This window comes from Anomaloglossus baeobatrachus, chromosome 1, assembly GCF_048569485.1.
Source record: "Anomaloglossus baeobatrachus isolate aAnoBae1 chromosome 1, aAnoBae1.hap1, whole genome shotgun sequence".
NCBI classification, from domain to species: domain Eukaryota; kingdom Metazoa; phylum Chordata; class Amphibia; order Anura; family Aromobatidae; genus Anomaloglossus; species Anomaloglossus baeobatrachus.
Window position 1 is genome coordinate 872282899 of NC_134353.1, and position 20467 is coordinate 872303365.

At 51.2% G+C, this 20467-nt stretch overlaps 2 protein-coding genes across 3 annotated transcripts in view; one reads left to right on the forward strand and one right to left on the reverse strand.

Annotated features, from left to right (window-relative positions):
- IPO11 (importin 11) overlaps positions 1-12621 on the reverse strand; it is a 643145-nt gene extending 630524 nt beyond the window's left edge. The window contains exon 1 of the mRNA XM_075326256.1: positions 12601-12621. The gene's annotated coding sequence lies outside the window, so the exon portion shown is untranslated. The remainder of the gene's footprint in view (positions 1-12600) is intronic.
- A 47-nt stretch (positions 12622-12668) lies between these two features.
- The window catches only part of DIMT1 (DIM1 rRNA methyltransferase and ribosome maturation factor), a 29472-nt gene continuing 21673 nt past the window's right edge, over positions 12669-20467 (forward strand). Inside the window, exons 1-4 of one of the 2 annotated variants that reach the window (XM_075326283.1) lie at positions 12669-13013; positions 19545-19618; positions 19742-19828; positions 19932-19993. In XM_075326283.1, coding sequence (XP_075182398.1) covers positions 12956-13013; positions 19545-19618; positions 19742-19828; positions 19932-19993 — 281 coding nt within the window. In that variant the 5' untranslated portion in view covers positions 12669-12955. The remainder of the gene's footprint in view (positions 13014-19544; positions 19619-19741; positions 19829-19931; positions 19994-20467) is intronic. The other variant, XM_075326292.1, reaches the window with a different exon arrangement.

Genomic DNA, 20467 nt, shown 5'->3' on the forward strand with positions numbered 1-20467 from the left:
AGCGTGTAACGCCGCCTTAAGTCTCCTACTTTTGTTAACCATTCAGATGCCGTTGATGCTACTGACAAAAGCATCTAGAGCAGACCTGGGCAAGGGGCGGCCCGCGGGCCACATCCGGCCCGCCTGCTCTCTGTGACCGGCCCGCCCGTCTTCAGCCGGTGCAGTGGAGCCGGGCTGCAGCGTGCCGAGCAAGGAGAGATCCTGTGCAGGTCCGCACAGTCAGTGCAGGAGAAGAAGCAGCACAGCAGACAGAATAATTCATCCTGCACTGTAGGACCTGCGATGATGTCACGCCCATGTGACTGTGTGGGAGGAGACACAGGATGCCGGGCAGAAAGCAAGAGATACTGAATCCTGAAAGAGATTTGGACACATGATGACTGGTAATGAGAAAAGAGGGGACATGAGGGGGAGGGGGGCTGCAGGGTGAGTGCATATGAGGGCTGCAGACTGACAGAAGGATGTGAAGGGGGGCAGAGTGTTTGAGAGGGGTAAGTTGGGGTACAGGCAGGGTGAGATATGTGGGCAGGGTGTGTGACATATGGGGGTGTAGTGTGTGTGATATGGGTGTGCAGGCTGTATGGGAAGCAGGGTGTGTGACATATGGGGGTGTAGTATATTACAGGTGTGCTATATGGAGGTGTATATAGTGGTGTAGTATATGGGGTGTAGTGATGTAGTATATTACAGGTGTGCTATATGGAGGTGTATATTACAGGTGTGCTCTATGGAGGTATAGTATATTACAGGTGTGCTATATGGAGGTGTATATTACAGGTGTGCTATATGGAGGTGTAGTATATTACAGGTGTGCTATATGGAGGTGTAGTATATTACAGGTGTGCTATATGGAGGTGTATATTACAGGTGTGCTATATGGAGGTGTATATAGTGGTGTAGTATATGGGGTGTAGTGATGTAGTATATTACAGGTGTGCTATATGGAGGTGTATATTACAGGTGTGCTATATGGAGGTGTAGTATATTGCAGGTGTGCTATATGGAGGTGTATATTACAGGTGTGCTATATGGAGGTGTAGTATATTACAGGTGTGCTATATGGAGGTGTAGTATATGGGGTGTAGTGATGTAGTATATTACAGGTGTATATAGGGGTGTAGTGATGTAGTATATTACAGGTGTATATAGGGGTGTAGTGATGTAGTATATTACAGGTGTATATAGGGGTGTAGTGATGTAGTATATTACAGGTGTATATGGGGTGTAGTGATGTAGTATATTACAGGTGTATATAGGGGTGTAGTGATGTAGTATATTACAGGTGTGCTATATGGAGGTGTAGTATATTACAGGTGTGCTATATGGAGGTGTATATAGTGGTGTAGTATATGGGGTGTAGTGATGTAGTATATTACAGGTGTGCTATATGGAGGTGTAGTATATTACAGGTGTGCTATATGGAGGTGTATATAGTGGTGTAGTATATGGGGTGTAGTGATGTAGTATATTACAGGTGTGCTATATGGAGGTGTATATTACAGGTGTGCTATATGGAGGTGTAGTATATTACAGGTGTATATAGGGGTGTAGTGATGTAGTATATTACAGGTGTATATAGGGGTGTAGTGATGTAGTATATTACAGGTGTATATAGGGGTGTAGTGATGTAGTATATTACAGGTGTATATAGGGGTGTAGTGATGTAGTATATTACAGGTGTATATAGGGGTGTAGTGATGTAGTATATTACAGGTGTACTATATGGAGTTGTAGTATATTACAGGTGTGCTATATGGAGTTGTAGTATATTACAGGTGTAGTATATGGGGTGTAGTGATGTAGTATATTACAGGTGTAGTATATTACAGGTGTGCTATATGGAGGTGTATATTACAGGTGTGCTATATGGAGGTGTAGTATATTACAGGTGTATATAGGGGTGTAGTGATGTAGTATATTACAGGTGTATATAGGGGTGTAGTGATGTAGTATATTACAGGTGTATATAGGGGTGTAGTGATGTAGTATATTACAGGTATATATAGGGGTGTAGTGATGTAGTATATTACAGGTGTATATAGGGGTGTAGTGATGTAGTATATTACAGGTGTATATAGGGGTGTAGTGATGTAGTATATTACAGGTGTATATAGGGGTGTAGTGATGTAGTATATTACAGGTGTACTATATGGAGTTGTAGTATATTACAGGTGTGCTATATGGAGTTGTAGTATATTACAGGTGTAGTATATGGGGTGTAGTGATGTAGTATATTACAGGTGTAGTATATAGGGGTGTAATGATGTAGTATATCGGAGGTGTATTATATAGTGGTGTAGTATAATACAAATGTATATGGGGGTGTAGTATATTACAGGTATATGGGGGGTGTAGTATAATACAGGTATAGTATATAGGGGTGTAGTGGTGTAGTTTATTACAGGTGTAGTATATGGAGGGGGTGTAGTGATGTAGTATATTGGGTAGAACTGAGTTAATTATATTAGTCCGGCCCTCTAAACCAATCCCAATTTCTCATGCGGCCCCATGGGAAAATTAATTGCCCACCCCTGATCTAGAGCGTTAACAGCCATGATCGTTTCTGGCACTGTTCAAGACTAATGCCCCTGGGTGTCCTCCATAGTTTTCAGCTACCATCCGCAGCATTTTCACTAGTAGAGGGCATTCATATCTTATTCCTCAGATCAGTAAAATGGCGTATTGGCAGCTTTAAAGAGGTTGTCCATTACTTTAACATTGATGGCTTATTTTTAGGATAGGTCATCAAGGGTCCGACACACGGTACCCCCTCGATCAGCTGTTTTTGGTGCCGCCGGTCACAGCCTGTGGCTGGAAATGCTCAGATCCAGAGCTGCCCCGTCTTCTGATAGAAGTCGCTGCCGGGTACAGCACATCCGCCTCCTATTGATTTTCAGAGATGGGTGTGCAGTACCCAGCCGCCATCAGTTGAGGGGGCAGCTCTGAAACTGAGCATTTCCAAATGTCTGCTGCCGCCGCCGCCACTGTGATCGGCTGATCGGCGGGGGTGGCGGGTGTCAGAACACAGCCAATCAGACATTGATGACCTATCCTAAGAATAGGCCATGAATGTAAAAGTAGGGGACAACCCCTTTAATGTGAAAGATATTTTTTTGTTTTTACAAATGAATGACTTTACATGTACCCCGAAATATTTATTATATCCGGTCTGAAAAATCTTTTCCATCTACCATAAGAAGAAACATACTGCAATAATTACCCCACTTCATACTGTGTATGGCCCTATTAGTCGTGGTGTCAGTATCGCTGCTCACCAATTACCGGCATAACTCCATTATCTATAGTCATGAACCTGTCAGAGTGTAGTAATGCAGATACGACTGCTGACATCCAAGGCCTCGAGCACACCCACAGATCAGTCTTATACCCAGAGGAACCAATCATAGTGCAGCTTTCATTTTTCAAGAGCAGTTTAAGAAATAGAAGCTAAGCTCTGATTGGTTGCCATGGGCAGCAAGGCCCAGATTTTCTGTTACATAAAGTTGGATAAGCGAGGCCTGTGTTTTGGACGTCTCGTTGCATTGTTTAAAGGGGTATTCCCATCTCCAAGATCCTATCCCAATATGTAATAGGTGTAATGTTAACAATAATATTAGCAAATACCTCCAATTAGAAATATAGTATAGCTCTCCTGATTAGCTATGTCGCTTACCTCATGTTCAGGGTATTACAGGGCCTTAGGTATCCATGGTTATGACCACGCATATAGGGAAAGTTAGTAAGTTAACCAGTTGCTCATGGTCGTAACCATGGATACCTAAGGTCCTGCAATGCCCTCCACATAAGGTAAGTGACATAGTGAAGCAGGAGAACTATACCACATTTCTAATTGGAGGTATTTGCTAATATTGTTAAACCTGCTATATATAGGGATAGGATCTTGGAGATGGGAATACCCCTTTAAAGCAGGGGTCCCCAAACTATGGCCCGCGGGCCGCATCCGTCCCCCGGAGACCATTTACCCGGCCCGTGTCACAATTTCCTTGTGTTATTTCAATTGTAAGCGCACAGGCGCTTACAATTGAAATAACCTGCCGAGCGCTACACGGGAAGTCTCGTTCCTGTGTAGACGCTCGGTACTCGTCGTCCAGACCTAGAATGATCACGTCATGACGCACGACGTGCTCATCTAGGCCTTACAGCCGAAGACAGAGGAGCCGGGACCACAGCGCGGGAGCGGCTGCAGTGCTAGGTAAAGTCTATTTTCACTTTTTTTTACTGGGCATGGAGGAGGATCAGAGAGCTGGATCTATATGGGGGATTGATGAGACCTATATGGGGAAGAGCTGGACATACATGAGGGAGACTGCATGGGACCTATATGGGGGAAGAGCATGGGACCTATATGAGGGAGACTGCATGGGACCTATATGGGGGAAGAGCATGGGACCTATATGGGGGAGACTGCATGGGACCTATATGGGGGAGACTGCATGGGACCTATATGGGGGAGACTGCATGGGACCTATATGGGGGAGACTGCATGGGACCTATATGGGGGAGACTGCAAGGGACCTAGATGGGGGAGACTGCAAGGGACCTAGATGGGGGAGACTGCATGGGACCTAGATGGGGGAGAGAGCATGGGACCTAGATGGGGGAGACTGCATGGGACCTAGATGGGGGAGACTGCATGGGACCTAGATGAGGGAGACTGCATGGGACCTAAATGGGGGAGACTGCATGGGACCTATATGGGGGAGACTGCATGGGACCTATATGGGGGAAGACTGCATGGGACCTATATGGGGGAGACTGCATGGGACCTATATGGGGGAGAGAGCATGGGACCTATATGAGGGAAAGAGCTGGACCTATATGGGGGAGACTGCATGGGACCTATATGAGGGAAAGAGCTGGACCTATATGGGGGAGACTGCATGGGACCTATATGGGGGAGACTGCATGGGACCTATATGAGGGAAAGAGCTGGACCTATATGGGGGAGACAGCATGAGACCTATATGAGGGAAAGAGCTGGACCTATATGGGGGAGACTGCATGAGACCTATATGGGGGAGAGAGCATGGGACCTATATGAGGGAAAGAGCTGGACCTATATGGGGGAGACTGCATGAGACCTATATGGGGGAGAGAGCATGGGACCTATATGAGGGAAAGAGCTGGACCTATATGGGGGAGACTGCATGAGACCTATATGGGGGAGAGAGCATGAGACCTATATGAGGGAAAGAGCTGGACCTATATGGGGGAGAGAGCTGGACCTATATGGGGGAGAGAGCATGGGACCTATATGAGGGAAAGAGCTGGACCTATATGGGGGAGACTGCATGAGACCTATATGGGGGAGAGAGCATGAGACCTATATGAGGGAAAGAGCTGGACCTATATGGGGGAGAGAGCTGGACCTATATGGGGGAGAGAGCATGGGACCTATATGGGGGAGAGAGCTGGACCTATATGGGGGCAGAGTGCTGGACCTATTTGCGGGAAGAGAGAAGCACATTTCAGAGGTGCACTGTGCTGTATTTGGGGAGTACAGTGTATGTAAGTGTTATAATCTGAGGTACAGCGTGTGTACAGTATTATTGTTGGCATATATTGTTTTTGTAGGGCTGTATATATATTTATTGGTATTTTACTAATGGCAATTTGGAATCCCTAGGAAACAATGACGTCAAAAAAGAGAAAAATTGACTCGGAGTGTAGGATATTCAATTATTTTCGATTATTTTGAATGTTGTATTTGTTCCCTTTTTGTTTTACTTTAAAATGAGATACGTGTAGTGTGCATAGGGATTTTCATAGTTTTTCTCATAGTCCGGCCCTCCAACGGTCTGAGGGACCGTGAACTGGCCCCCTGTGGAAAAAGTTTGGGGACCCCTGCCTTTAAAGCATCACATCAGCATTTTTGTTTTGCAGTGCTGGCAAGGTGTGACTAATGTAAGTTCCCTGCACTTAGTGTTATACCTGCTGCCGTCTTCATCTGTTATCAGCGCAGCTCTGGTCAGCCTCATGCCAGAAAACTCCAGTACTTTCTGGGAGGAACCGGAAGTCTCAGCTCTATGTAAGTCTATGAGAGCCAAAACGAGACTCTCACAGACTTATGTTGAGAACTTGTGACAATTACTTCTGATTTCCAGTCAGTCAGATGATGGCGGAGCAGGACCAGACAGGCTCATGTAAGAGCTGAAGATGGTGGGTGGTGAGTACAGTGTTAGACTAGTGGCAGGGACCTTGCATTTGTGACACCACTATAGCGCTAAAGTGGTGCTTTGATGAAGAACTGCAGCATGAAAAACTGCGATTCTGCAAAGAATGAGAAAAGACAGCAAAATACCAAAGTGTATATTTGGCTTAAAGGAGTGGTTCACTACTCTGCAATAGTGAAAGAAACACCAAAGAAGGGATGCAAGCTTATGCCAAATACATAATAAAATATATACAGTATTTATTCAAGGATATTTCTTATAATGTATTTGGCATACGCTCGCATTCCTTCTTAGGTGTTTATTGGTCATTTTTAGCTTGCTCGCTGTGTATGGGTTGTGTTATAGGTTATATTGACACTTCAATGGTGGCCCCATCCCTGTAAAACTGATATCGAAGACTTTTTGTAAATACCTTGTTCAGCCAATTCTGCCACTGAGCGGCGCTATTGTGCACCGCTCATCCCCATGAGGTGATACCCCACCGGGCTCTGTGACCTCTGAGATCCGGTGATGCCACATCAACTTCCAGTTGACCTGACATCACCGAGGCCGGCCCCAGTCTCCCTGAGTGACTGGGCTGTGGGCAGTGTTTCACCGTTCATTACAGCGCAGCATGTCGCGCACGCTCTCCTTCACTGCAGGGCACCGTCCACTCATCCCCTTCTCGTGACGCCCAGGGCTCCGTGACCTCTGAGATCTGGTGATGTCAGGTCAACTTCCAGTTGACCTAACATCACCGAGTCCGGCCCCAGTCTTCCTGAGTGACTGGTCTGTGGGGAGTGTTTCACCGCTCATCACAGCCCAGCATCGCTCCTGCTTGCGGCGCCCTGCAGTGAAGGAGAGCGCGCGCGACATGCTGGGCTGTAACGTTGGGCTGTGAAAAGCGGAGAAACACCGCCCACAGCCCAGTCACTCAGAGTAACTGGGGCCAGCCTCGGTGATGTCAGGTCAACTAAAAGTTGACCTGACATCACCAAATCTCAGTGGTCACAGAGCCCCGGGGGGGGGGGGGGGTGTCATCTAATAGGGATGAGTCGACCACAACAGCGCCACTCACAGGCAGAATTGGCTGAACAAGGTATTTGAAAAAAGCCTTCCCTATCAGTCTTAAAGGGATGTGGCCACTATTGCAGAGTAGTGACCCACCCCAGCAGCTTTAAGTGTAGAAAAGTGGTGAATGATGATGGAACTTTCCTTTAGGCCACGTGCACACGTTGAGTACTTGGTGAGTTTGTTACCTCAATATTTGTAGCCAAAACAAGGAGTGGGTGATAAATACAGAAGTGGTGCCGGTGTTTCTATTCTACTTTTCCTCTGATTTTGGTTCAAAAATAGGTAAAAAAAAAAATAAATCACCAAATACTCAATGTGCTCGTGGGCTTAGGGCCTATTCACATGACCTCACCATATCTTCTTGCTTGTAGTACCGTTGCAAGTTGTGGAGAAAACAGGTCCTGTGCCACAAACTAGGCTTATATGTCATGAGACTGGGACTTGCAATCTGAATACAGACTGGAAGATATGGCCAATGTACGGTCGTCTGATTAAGGCCGCGGCTGCATGGTGAATTTGGACACGCGGTCAAAGAGTGCTATGGAGCTGCTAGAAACCAATACATGTGAATGGGGTGGCATTGTGACATGTGGGACACTGACACAAGCAAGTCTCAAAAACAAGCAACCTGGTTGGAATTTTTGCAACAAACATTTCGCGATCAAGACCCCCAAGTGTCACAATGCGAGTCCATTACTTATGCTGCGATCTAACAGATACACACAGCGATCTGTGTCCTGGCAGACGTCTCGGTGTAGCCACAGCCCTGCACCTGCTGGTATCAAAGCGTCTTCTATACGGTAACAGAGTATATCAGTATATTAGAATGTACCCTCCATCAGACGTCCGTGTTGCATCCAGTTTTTTCACATATACCGCACAAACCCATTATAATCTATGGTGCTATTCACATGTCCATGTGTTTTCTCGTATCAAAGATGACAAGGGCAAATTTAAGTCTATGGGCCCATGAAAAACACATACACGGATGGCAACAGTGTACAGGCCGTGTGTTGTCCGTATTTAACACTGCAAAGTAGGAAAAGATATGTTATTTATTCATCCATGAGTGGAAAAACACTGATGACAAAAATGGACACACGGACTGTACACAATCCAAAACACTGATAATCTGGTACTATGTTTTCACATATGTGTGAATGAGGCCTGAGTGGGTGTTATCAGACAGTTTTCACAGAGGGTGTGTACTTCTCCCTGTACGATGGTGACCAATCATAAGCAGATACAGCAGAAAAGGAACACGCCCCCATCATAGCTCAGAGCAGGGTTCTCAGTGTATGACATGTAGACATAAAGCTCTGATCTGGTCTAACCTCCTGCATGATTAGAAAGTGCCACTGAGATTAGCCTTGTCACATTACAAAAGCTTCTATCAGCCCTCTTCCTCTTAGGCCCCCTTCACACGTACGTGTCTCCGGTACGTGTTATATCCGTTCCTGCACGTACCGGAGACACAGGCACACGTAGACCCATTAAATCTTTATTTTTATATAGCGCTAACATATTCCGCAGCGCTTTACATACATCAGGAACACTGTCCCCATTGGGGCTCACAATCTAAATTCCCTAACTGTATGTTTTTGGAGTGTGGGAGGAAACCGGAGTACCCGGAGGAAACCCACGCAAGCACGGGGAGAACATACAAACTCCTTGCAGATGGTGTCCTCGGTGGGATTTGAACCCAGGACCCCAGCACTACAAGGCTGCAGTGCTAACCACTGAGCCACCGTGCCGCCCATTAAAATCAATGGGTCTGCGCACACGTGCGTGTTTTGCCATGGACCGTGTGTACGTGTGGAGCATACGTGTGTCCGTGTGTTCCACACGTAGACATGTCCACGTTTTCTCCGGCATCACGGGTGTCACATGGCCCACATACGGACCACACGGATGTAGTGTGAATGCGATCCCGTGTGACACGCGCCGGAGAAAACTCACGTGTCAGAGAAAAAAATAACAAATCTTTACTCACCTTCTCCTGCCCTCCTGTCTCTGCTGTCACTTGCTTCCGACCGCCGCTCATTATGCTCATTTAATATTCACTTCACTGCGGCCGGAAGCTGCAGCAGCGGGGAGACGACAGGGCTGGAGACCGAAGTTCAGCACCACGGACTGCGAAGCCAGGGACAGATGAGTTGAAAGTTCTCGTTCTCCGTGTGTTATCATGAATAACACATGGAGAACACACGTGTGCTATACACACAGCTCACCGAGGGGAAAACCCACCTCTGACACGTCCGTGAAACACGTGCATGATTTTCACGGACGTGTGAAGGGGGCCTTACAGCAATGTCAGCTTTGCTGTAATGCTCCTCCCCCACACTGCCTGTCTTGCGGATGACTAACAGTTATGTTGTGCTCACAGCCTCTTGAAATTACACAGGAGTACCTTGTGCTGTCACTGCAGAGCGATTACAAGATTCCTTTAGCACTATAGACATAAGTGTGTCTTATCTCCACAAAGGCAGAGTGGGGGAGGGGCAGTATAGCAGAGCTGACAGTGCTATGAGAGAGAGGTGACAGAAGGGTTTGTAATGTGAGACAGCTAAACCCAGCTGTGTAACCCCCCACAGGGACTTTATCTGAATGGTGGTAATCGCCCAGCTCGTCCTAATCCTGCAGGAGGTTAGACCAGGAGGTCAGAGCTGTATCCTTACACACTGAGAGACCCAAGCTATGGTGGGGGGGGGCGTGTACGTTTTCTGCCTGCTTCTGATTGGGCATCTCATCCAGGGATCAGTACACACCCCCAGTGAAAACTGTGATAATATCCACATGGATTTAATAAAAGTTAATTCATTAGGTGCCAAATCCTTGGCTGATATCTCTGCAACGGAGAGGAGAAATTAAAAAAATAATTTTATTATACTATTACTTTGTGTGTCCAGTTCAACATCAAAACCTAAAGGTCTTCTGTAAATTTGCACTGCTATAGAGGTAATGAGCTGACTCCTGCTATGGGGAGGAGACTGGTACTGTTATACAGGTACGTAGACAGGTACTGATAAAAGCAGTAACAGTCAGGTACTGTTGTGGCGTCAATTATACCGACACCGATATGGAGGTTGTCCCTTACAGTTATGGAAATACAGTAATGATATTGAGAGAAGTAGTTTGGGACTGATAGAGGTAATTACACTGGCACTATTATAGAAGGAATTAGAACACCACTGTTATGGAGGGAATAAGACTGGCACTATCAGGGAGGGAAAGAGTCCAGCACTGTTCTGGAGGTAGTAAGTTGGGCTCCAGTTTCAAGGATGTGATTCTATTACTGTTAAAGAGGCAGTGGCTGGCGCTGCTGTGGGGGTACTGCGATATGGTGGCACCTCATAGTTTTGGGGTAAGTATAGTGAGGGCGGCACTGGGCATCACTAGACCTGGCAGGGCACTGATGGGCCTGTTATTTGCTGGCTCTACAGCAGAGCTGACAGCGCTACACTGCTTACAGGGCGCTCGGGGCTGCACTGGTTACGGAGAGCTCTGGGCTGCACTGGTTATGGGGAGCTCTGGGCTGCACTGGTTACGGGGCACGCTCTCCGGGCTGCACTGCTTATGGCGTACGCTCTCATGTCTGCCCTGGTTATGGGCAGGGCTGTGGAGTCGGAGTCGTGGAGTCGGAGCTCATTTAGGTGGAGTCGGAGTCGGTATAAAATGGACCGACTCCGACTCCTAAAATATATAATAAATTGGGGACAGGAGTGCAATGCAGAATGTGCTGAATATTTTACTAAATAATAACATTTAGTATAATGCTTATATTTAAGTGAAAAATGTATTGTAGTACAATGTGAACATCAGACATGATACAATAATCAAGATATTTGGATAGAACATAAAATATATTTATTGGATACAACTTTAGAACACAAAAAACTAATAAATTGTAAATATGTAATATATATATATATATATATATATATATTACATATTGTATTACATATTTACAATTTATTAGTTTTTTGTGTTCTAAAGTTGTATTCCAATAAATATATTTTATGTTCTATCCAAATATCTTGATTATTGTATCATAAAAATTATTAAATGTCTAATGTTCACATACACATGTTCATGTACTACAATAAATTTTTCACCTAACTATAAGCAATATATGTAGGAGTCGGAGTTGGTGCAAGAGAAATTGAGGAGTCGGAGTCGAAGGTTTGGTTTACCGACTCCACAGCCCTGGTTATGGGGCACGCTCTCATGTACTGGTAATGGAGAACTCCAGCTGCACTGATTATGGGGAGCTCTGGGCGGAATGGTTATGGGGCACGCTCTCATGTCTACATTGGTTACGGCGCACGCTCTCATGTCTGCACTGATTATGGGGCACGCTCTCCAGGCTGCACTGATAATGGGGAGCTCTGGGCTGCACTGGTTATGGGGCACGCTCTCATGTCTGCACTGGTTATGGGGCACGCTCTCATGTCTACACTGGTTATGGGGCACGCTCTTCGGACTGCACTGGTTATGGGGCACGCTCTCATGTCTGCACTGGTTATGGGGCACGCTCTCATGTCTACACTGGTTATGGGGCACGCTCTTCGGACTGCACTGGTTATGGGGCACGCTCTCATGTCTGCACTGGTTATGGGGCACGCTCTCATGTCTGCACTGGTTATGGGGCACGCTCTCATGTCTGCACTGGTTATGGGGCACGCTCTCATGTCTGCACTGGTTATGGGGCACGCTCTCATGAACTGGTTATGGAGCACTCCAGGCTGCACTGATAATGGGGAGCTCTGGGCGGAACTGGTTATGGGGCACGCTCTCATGTCTGCACTGGTTATGGGGCACGCTCTCATGTCTGCACTGGTTATGGGGCACGCTCTCATGTCTGCACTGGTTATGGGGCACGCTCTCATGTCTGCACTGGTTATGGGGCACGCTCTCATGTCTGCACTGGTTATGGGGCACGCTCTCATGTCTGCACTGGTTATGGGGCACGCTCTCATGTCTGCACTGGTTATGGGGCACGCTCTCATGTCTGCACTGGTTATGGGGCACGCTCTCATGTCTGCACTGGTTATGGGGCACGCTCTCCAGGCTGCACTGGTTATGGGGCACGCTCTCATGTCTGCACTGGTTATGGTGTACGCTTTCATGTGTGCACTAGTTATGGGGCACGCTCTCATGTACTGATTATGGGGCACGCTCTCCAGGCTGCACTGATAATGGGGAGCTCTGGGCGGAACTGGTTATGGGACACGCTCTCATGTCTGCACTGGTTATGGGGCGCTTCGGGCACCACACACAGGCCTGCTGTACACGTGGAGCCCGGGTTTCCGCTGCCGGCCGAGGACGGGGCTGGCACTGATCACACACTCACCTCTCTGCTCCCGGCGTGCAAAATGCACGTGAGAGCAGCGCGAGAAGAGAGAGTATCGCGAGAGTGTGGCCGGCCCCACGGCTGATGGATGGAGTAATACACCAGGAGCCTCCACACCTCCATTACCCCGCTCTGGACAGCACAGCCCGGCGCCATCTGTCTCCCTGGACCGCAGCGCTACTTTTTTACTGCAATATTTCTCTTCTGAAGCTGCAACTTCAGAACCTCGGAACTACACTTCCCGGCATGCTTCAGGCGAGAGTGGCGGCGTGTGCTGACGTCAGTGCTCAGCGCCGAGCTGAAGTTTAGCACGTTGTTTTGCTGTTTAGTACAGGAACAGGGCAGAGGAGCCGAGATGCCGAAAGTCAAGTCTGAGAAGAAAAGCCGCAAACATCAGGAGGGCCGGAGCCAGGGTGAGAGCCGAGGGTCTTCTGTCCCTGCTGTACCCCGGGGGCCGAGGATCTGCTGCAGCCCGGGGGGGGCCGAGGATCTGCTGCAGCCCGGGGGGGGGCCGAGGATCTGCTGCAGCCCGGGGGGGGCCGAGGATCTGCTGCAGCCCGGGGGGGGCCGAGGGTCTTCTGTCCCTGCTGTACCCCGGGGGCCGAGGATCTGCTGCAGCCCGGGGGGGGCCGAGGGTCTTCTGCCCCTGCTGCAGCCCGGGGGGAGGGGCCGAGGGTCTTCTGCCCCTGCTGCAGCCCGGGGGGAGGGGCCGAGGGTCTTCTGCCCCTGCTGCAGCCCGGGGGGGGGGGCCGAGGGTCTTCTGCCCCTGCTGCAGCCCGGGGGGAGGGGCCGAGGGTCTTCTGCTCCTGCTGCAGCCCGGGGGGGGGGGCCGAGGGTCTTCTGCCCCTGCTGCAGCCCGGGGGGGGGGGCCGAGGGTCTTCTGCCCCTGCTGCAGCCCGGGGGGGGGGGCCGAGGGTCTTCTGCCCCTGCTGCAGCCCGGGGGGGGGGGCCGAGGGTCTTCTGCCCCTGCTGCAGCCCGGGGGGGGGGGCCGAGGGTCTTCTGCCCCTGCTGCAGCCCGGGGGGGGGGGGGGCGAGGGTCTTCTGCCCCTGCTGCAGCCCGGGGGGGGGGGCGAGGGTCTTCTGCCCCTGCTGCAGCCCGGGGGGGGGGGGGCCGAGGGTCTTCTGCCCCTGCTGCAGCCCGGGGGAGGGGGGCCGAGGGTCTTCTGCCCCTGCTGCAGCCCGGGGGGGGGGGGGCCGAGGGTCTTCTGCCCCTGCTGCAGCCCGGGGGGGGGGGGGCCGAGGGTCTTCTGCCCCTGCTGCAGCCCGGGGGGGGGGGCCGAGGGTCTTCTGCCCCTGCTGCAGCCCGGGGGGGGGGGCCGAGGGTCTTCTGCCCCTGCTGCAGCCCGGGGGGAGGGGCCGAGGGTCTTCTGCTCCTGCTGCAGCCCGGGGGGGGGCCGAGGGTCTTCTGTCCCTGCTGTACCCCGGGGGCCGAGGATCTGCTGCAGCCCGGGGGGGGCCGAGGGTCTTCTGTCCCTGCTGTACCCCGGGGGCCGAGGATCTGCTGCAGCCCGGGGGGGGCCGAGGGTCTTCTGCCCCTGCTGCAGCCCGGGGGGAGGGGCCGAGGGTCTTCTGCCCCTGCTGCAGCCCGGGGGGAGGGGCCGAGGGTCTTCTGCCCCTGCTGCAGCCCGGGGGGGGGGGCCGAGGGTCTTCTGCCCCTGCTGCAGCCCGGGGGGAGGGGCCGAGGGTCTTCTGCTCCTGCTGCAGCCCGGGGGGGGGGGCCGAGGGTCTTCTGCCCCTGCTGCAGCCCGGGGGGGGGGGGCCGAGGGTCTTCTGCCCCTGCTGCAGCCCGGGGGGGGGGGGCCGAGGGTCTTCTGCCCCTGCTGCAGCCCGGGGGGGGGGGGGCGAGGGTCTTCTGCCCCTGCTGCAGCCCGGGGGGGGGGGGGGCGAGGGTCTTCTGCCCCTGCTGCAGCCCGGGGGGGGGGGGGGGCGAGGGTCTTCTGCCCCTGCTGCAGCCCGGGGGAGGGGGGCCGAGGGTCTTCTGCCCCTGCTGCAGCCCGGGGGAGGGGGGCCGAGGGTCTTCTGCCCCTGCTGCAGCCCGGGGGGGGGGGCCGAGGGTCTTCTGCCCCTGCTGCAGCCCGGGGGGGGGGGCCGAGGGTCTTCTGCCCCTGCTGCAGCCCGGGGGGGGGGGCCGAGGGTCTTCTGCCCCTGCTGCAGCCCGGGGGGGGGGGGGCCGAGGGTCTTCTGCCCCTGCTGCAGCCCGGGGGGGGGGGCCGAGGGTCTTCTGCCCCTGCTGCAGCCCGGGGGGGGGGCCGAGGGTCTTCTGCCCCTGCTGCAGCCCGGGGGGGGGGGCCGAGGGTCTTCTGCCCCTGCTGCAGCCCGGGGGGGGGGGGCCGAGGGTCTTCTGCCCCTGCTGCAGCCCGGGGGGGGGGGGCCGAGGGTCTTCTGCCCCTGCTGCAGTCCGGGGGGGGGGGGGCCGAGGGTCTTCTGCCCCTGCTGCAGCCCGGGGGGGGGGGCCGAGGGTCTTCTGCCCCTGCTGCAGCCCGGGGGGGGGGGCCGAGGGTCTTCTGCCCCTGCTGCAGCCCGGGGGGGGGGCCGAGGGTCTTCTGCCCCTGCTGCAGCCCGGGGGGGGGCCGAGGGTCTTCTGCCCCTGCTGCAGCCCGGGGGGGAGGGGAGGGGGGATTGGGCTGCTGCTGTTGTTCCTGTTGTGCCCCGGGAACGGTGGTGTCTGCTCCCTTGGACTGACCCTCTGGTTATATGGGGGAGGTGGCAGAGGGGCCGTCCCCAGCCTGACTTATATCCCTCCTAACAACTCTGTATCATCTATTTTTTTTTTTTTTTTAAACTGCGTTGTTCCTCTGTTATTCCTCTTGGAAATGAATTAAGCTTCCAAATGTGCTACCAAGCGGTGTCCAATTGCTGCTGACATTACTAAAGGGTGGGGACACGCCTCCAGCTAGTGACTCCCCATTGGCTGATAATGTCCAGGAGGAATAACAGAGGAACAATGCAGATTTATGGGAAAAAATGCTCCAGAATTGTTATACAATGAGGGACACATTTATTATGTCAGTGCTGATCAGTCCTTAAAGGGGTGATTCAGGTTCACTATAGGACGGTGACTACAGGGGACACGGCCAGCGCTGCCCCCACCGTGATATGAGCTCTGTATATCGGACCGCGCACACAGTCATGTCTATGGGTACGAGGAAATCTGTCACCAACCGTCCAAAAATTCCACGACAGTCCATAAAAATAGAGCAGTTATTTGTCCAGTTCGTAAAAAAAAAAAAAAATGTAGACGTCCGCAATTTTTTTTTTTGAGGCTGAAGAAAATTTTACAGATTATGTTCACTCTTTACTTCATCATTCTCCAGTTCACAGTTTAACCAGCTGATGTCAGATTTCTGGGCTGCAGACGTGGATCACTGATGGTCATAATGGCTTATTATGTTTTTCCAATGTGTCTATATAAAATATTGTCTGTCCGTGATAGACAATCGGGAAATGGAGAAATGACTCTCTCCCCTCCGCTCCTGTGATCTGACAGTCACATGCGAGAGGATCGGTGAGTGACACTCGGCTCACGCTGGCAGCGGAAGCCCAGTCCCTGCACTCTCCTTTGTCTCTAGCCCAGCAGGGATACCGATGATGTTAACTCCTCGGCCGCCTGCTTGTCCCTGCGGGGGTGCACGTGGTCCTCTGCACTCCTGCATGTCCATCCTCTCGCCACCCACCTGTCCTCTAGTCCTCTGTGCCCCTACATTGCTGCCCACGTTTAGTTTCGAGCTGTAAGATGCTGCGTTTTGCTCACAATGAGAATACAGTATACAGCGTCAAAAGCTCAACGTGTGAACATAGCTTTATGGTATAACACTGCAGGCCTGGAGAATCACTGGGGCCCCTGTAATTCTCTGCTGATCTGCAGAGGTGGGAGAGTCAGACCCCAACTTATTTAGGTAAGGATGGTTGACCTCGGGAAGATCAACATCCAACACCACGGAGACACCATCACGTGTTTCTCAACGCAGTGACACTGTTAAGGTGAACTCTTAACCAGAGATCACTAGTTGCCTACTGCCTGGCCAAATTGGTGTGGATCGAGTGCATGCTTGAAAAATGAGATCAGACACAGTCGGATATTCATCTTTCCTCGACAGAAGTCAGCCCATGCTCTGCTTTATTACAACTGAGCTTGCTCTGATATAACCTTGCAAAGGGGCATGTCCGGATGTGTTCATTGGTCAGTGGGTCGAACAATGTGTTAGTCCATGAGCTGATTGGTAGGCGTCATTGTAGGCGGGTCTATGACATCATTGGATGGATCCATGGTGATGGTGATGGGAGGGACGTCATCTGGTGGATCCATGCTGATGGTTTGGTCTGTGATGTCATCTGATCTTTGGGTTGGTCTTCTAGCTTGAGCAGGGGTCTTCCCTTGTATGGTATCTTCTTACATCTGGACATTCCTTGCATTCCAGGCAAGGTGTGGAGAAACAGGCAATGTCAGCCATCTTTATATCTGTGTCATGTGTATGATCTGAAACCTGAATTATGTAAGGCAAATCGACATATTTCCCACAATCCCTTGTCAAGAGGTTAATTAAGTATTTGATGGAAAGGTCCTCCTCAACAACACTAGAACAAGGCTCCTGGGAAAATATGCAAAACAAGAATGCCACGGAGACACCATCACATGTTTCTCAACGCTGGCAGGAAACTAGCCAGGTCTTTCACCGGGAAGGAACAACCACGGGAAGGGCAGTCTCCAGTCAAGGAAACCGCCTATACCAAAGCATGGTATCCATCCACAGACAGCTGTTTCGGGGTATTTGCCCCTCATCAGTGTGGAGTAGGAAACTGGCTAGTGGGAGCAATGCATAGTAGAAGACTACATAGGTAAGGATGGTTGACCTCGGGGAGATCAACATCCCCAATTTATTGACCTACACTCCGTTCTGACCCTGAATTATTCCCTTAATAAAAATGTGAATTGCTGCTGTGAGAGCAGACCGCTCTTGCCCCATAGCCCGGTGGTGTCGCTCAGGCGACCTGCTAACTATAGTATGTAGCTACGTGTGCAACCAGGGAGCATCGGACGCCGTTGTGCTGTTTCATGTCTCAGTTTCTGTTTTTCTTTCCAACAAGTTCAAGATCTCTGTTTGCTGCCAGAGAATATAAACCTGTTTACCTTAACCCAGACGATGTAATAACCCTTTAATATAATCCTCTGTGAGGGGTCTGGCCACCCTCCATGGTGCTGCTTCTGCTCCATCTTACAGGACACAGAATTGTCCACGCTAGAGACTACTCTGGGTCGGCAGTTGTGTGCAAAACCAGGTCCCCTCCTTTGGCCCTGTGTTTCCCCTCCCCCCTTCCTTTGGCCCTGTGTTTCCCCTCCGCCCTTCCTTTGCCCCTGTGTTTCCCCTCCCCCCTTCCTTTGGCCCTGTGTTTCCCCTCCCCCTTTCCTTTGGCCCTGTTTCCCCTCCCCCTTTCCTTTGGCCCTGTGTTTCCCCTCCCCCTTTCCTTTGGCCCTGTGTTTCCCCTCCCCCTTTCCTTTGGCCCTGTGTTTCCCCTCCCCCCTTCCTTTGGCCCTGTGTTTCCCCTCCCCCCTTCCTTTGGCCCTGTGTTTCCCCTCCCCCCTTCCTTTGGCCCTGTGTTTCCCCTCCCCCTTTCCTTTGGCCCTGTGTTTCCCCTCCCCCCTTCCTTTGGCCCTGTGTTTCCCCTCCCCCTTTCCTTTGGCCCTGTGTTTCCCCTCCCCCTTTCCTTTGGCCCTGTGTTTCCCCTCCCCCCTTCCTTTGGCCCTGTGTTTCCCCCCTCCCCCCTTCCTTCCTTTGGCTCTGTTTCCCCCCTCCCCCCTTCCTTCCTTTGGCTGTGTGTTTCCCCCCTCCCCCCTTCCTTTGGCTCTGTGTTTCCCCCCTTCCTTCCTTTGGCTCTGTGTTTCCCCCCCTTCCTTCCTTTGGCTCTGTTTCCCCCCCTCCCCCCTTCCTTCCTTTGGCTGTGTGTTTCCCCCCCTCCCCCCTTCCTTCCTTTGGCTCTGTGTTTCCCCCCCTCCCCCCTTCCTTCCTTTGGCTCTGTGTTTCCCCCCCTCCCCCCTTCCTTCCTTTGGCTCTGTGTTTCCCCCCTTCCTTCGGCTCTGTGTTTCCCCCCTTCCTTCCTTTGGCTCTGTGTTTCGGCCCTCCCCTCCCCCCTTCCTTCCTTTGGCTCTGTGTTGCGGCCCTCCCCTCCCCCCTTCCTTCTTTTGGCTCTGTGGCAGTCTCCCCTCCCCCCCTTCCTTTGGCTCTGTGTTTTCCCCCTCCCCCCTTCCTTCCTTTGGCTCTGTGTTGCGGCCCTCCCCTCCCCCCTTCCTTCCTTTTGGCTCTGTGTTGCGGCCCTCCCCTCCCCCCTTCCTTCTTTTGGCTCTGTGGCGGTCTCCCCTCCCCCCCTTCCTTTGGCTCTGTGTTGCGGCCCTCCCCTCCCCCCCCCCCTTTCTTTTGGCTCTGTGGCGGTCTCCCCTCCCCCCCTTCCTTTGGCTATGTGTTAGCTCCTTTTTTTTCTGTGGACATGTCAAGTTTTATCATACAGCATGAATGGTGTTTTACTCTGGTGTCAAAGTGACACGGCATAACCAAACATATGATAATATCAGCATCTATGGCAAGCAGCAGACTTGTCGGGCACAGTGGCGGTATTAGATGGGCAGTACTGCAAGTACTTTCCATGCTTGTTCTTGGAGCCACCACTAGAGGGAGCTCACCTGTTGTACACTGGCACAGCATGCACTTTGCTCATAAGCTCCCTCTAGTGGCGGCTGCAGGCAGCCAGAACATTGTGTTTGTGTAGCCGGTCTCCTGTCAAAGAAAAACATCATAAACTTCAAATTCTAATATTTTAAGAACCAAATTATATGTTTTGATTAATACATCACCTCGGGTTCGACTCCAATATACCTGGAATTCATGACATATGTAATTTGGAAGAACAAATGTAATTTTTTTATTTATATTATTTTCTCACTTTTTTTTAGGGGTTATGTTCAACACTGGCATCGGCCAACATATCCTGAAAAACCCCCTCATTGTGAACAGCATCATTGATAAGGTTGGTAATTTGTGTATTAGTTACTGTAGGGTCTCTATATGATGGTGCTGGTAACCACCTCATGTGTGGGGTACATAGAGATGTATTATGGATGGTGACCGGTGCGTTTTCCCTTTATTCCAGGCTGCGATACGACCCACAGATGTGGTGCTGGAGGTTGGTCCTGGCACAGGAAACATGACTGTCAAATTATTAGAGAAAGCAAAAAAGGTAAGATGCTCATCACGATGGGCTGACTTACACATCTGCCGCACTCGGTCTCCTGGAACTCCCCTGGAAAGCGATTAATATTCTCCAATCTTGTTTTTCCCAGGTTGTCGCTTGTGAAGTGGATACTCGACTCGTCGCTGAGCTTCAGAAGAGAGTCCAGGGCACGTAAGTATATACAGTTCATAGAACAGGGATGTGCCATCCCCTATATCAGTACGGGGTCCTCACATGCTGTCACTTTTATTACTAGGCTTTTTAAACAGTCTGTCAGCAGGTTTTTGCTATGCAATCTGAATACCGCATACTGTTGGGGTTAACACATATATTTTAGCAATGTCTCTCTTATGACACTGTGTGCTGTTGTTTAACTGCAGTGTGTATTTTAGCTTCAGAAGATTAACATTGCTGGACTAGGTCATCTAGTCTAGCACAATCCCTGCTGTTATTAGCAGCTCACTTTCAATAGACATTGTACATAGAGAGCCTGGTGTGGGCAGGGGCAGCTCACTCTCTATAGACATTGTACATAGAGAGCTTGGTGTGGGCAGGGGCAGCTCACTCTATAGACATTGTACATAGAGAGCTTGGTGTGGGCGGGGGCAGCTCACTCTCTATAGACATTGTACATAGAGAGCTTGG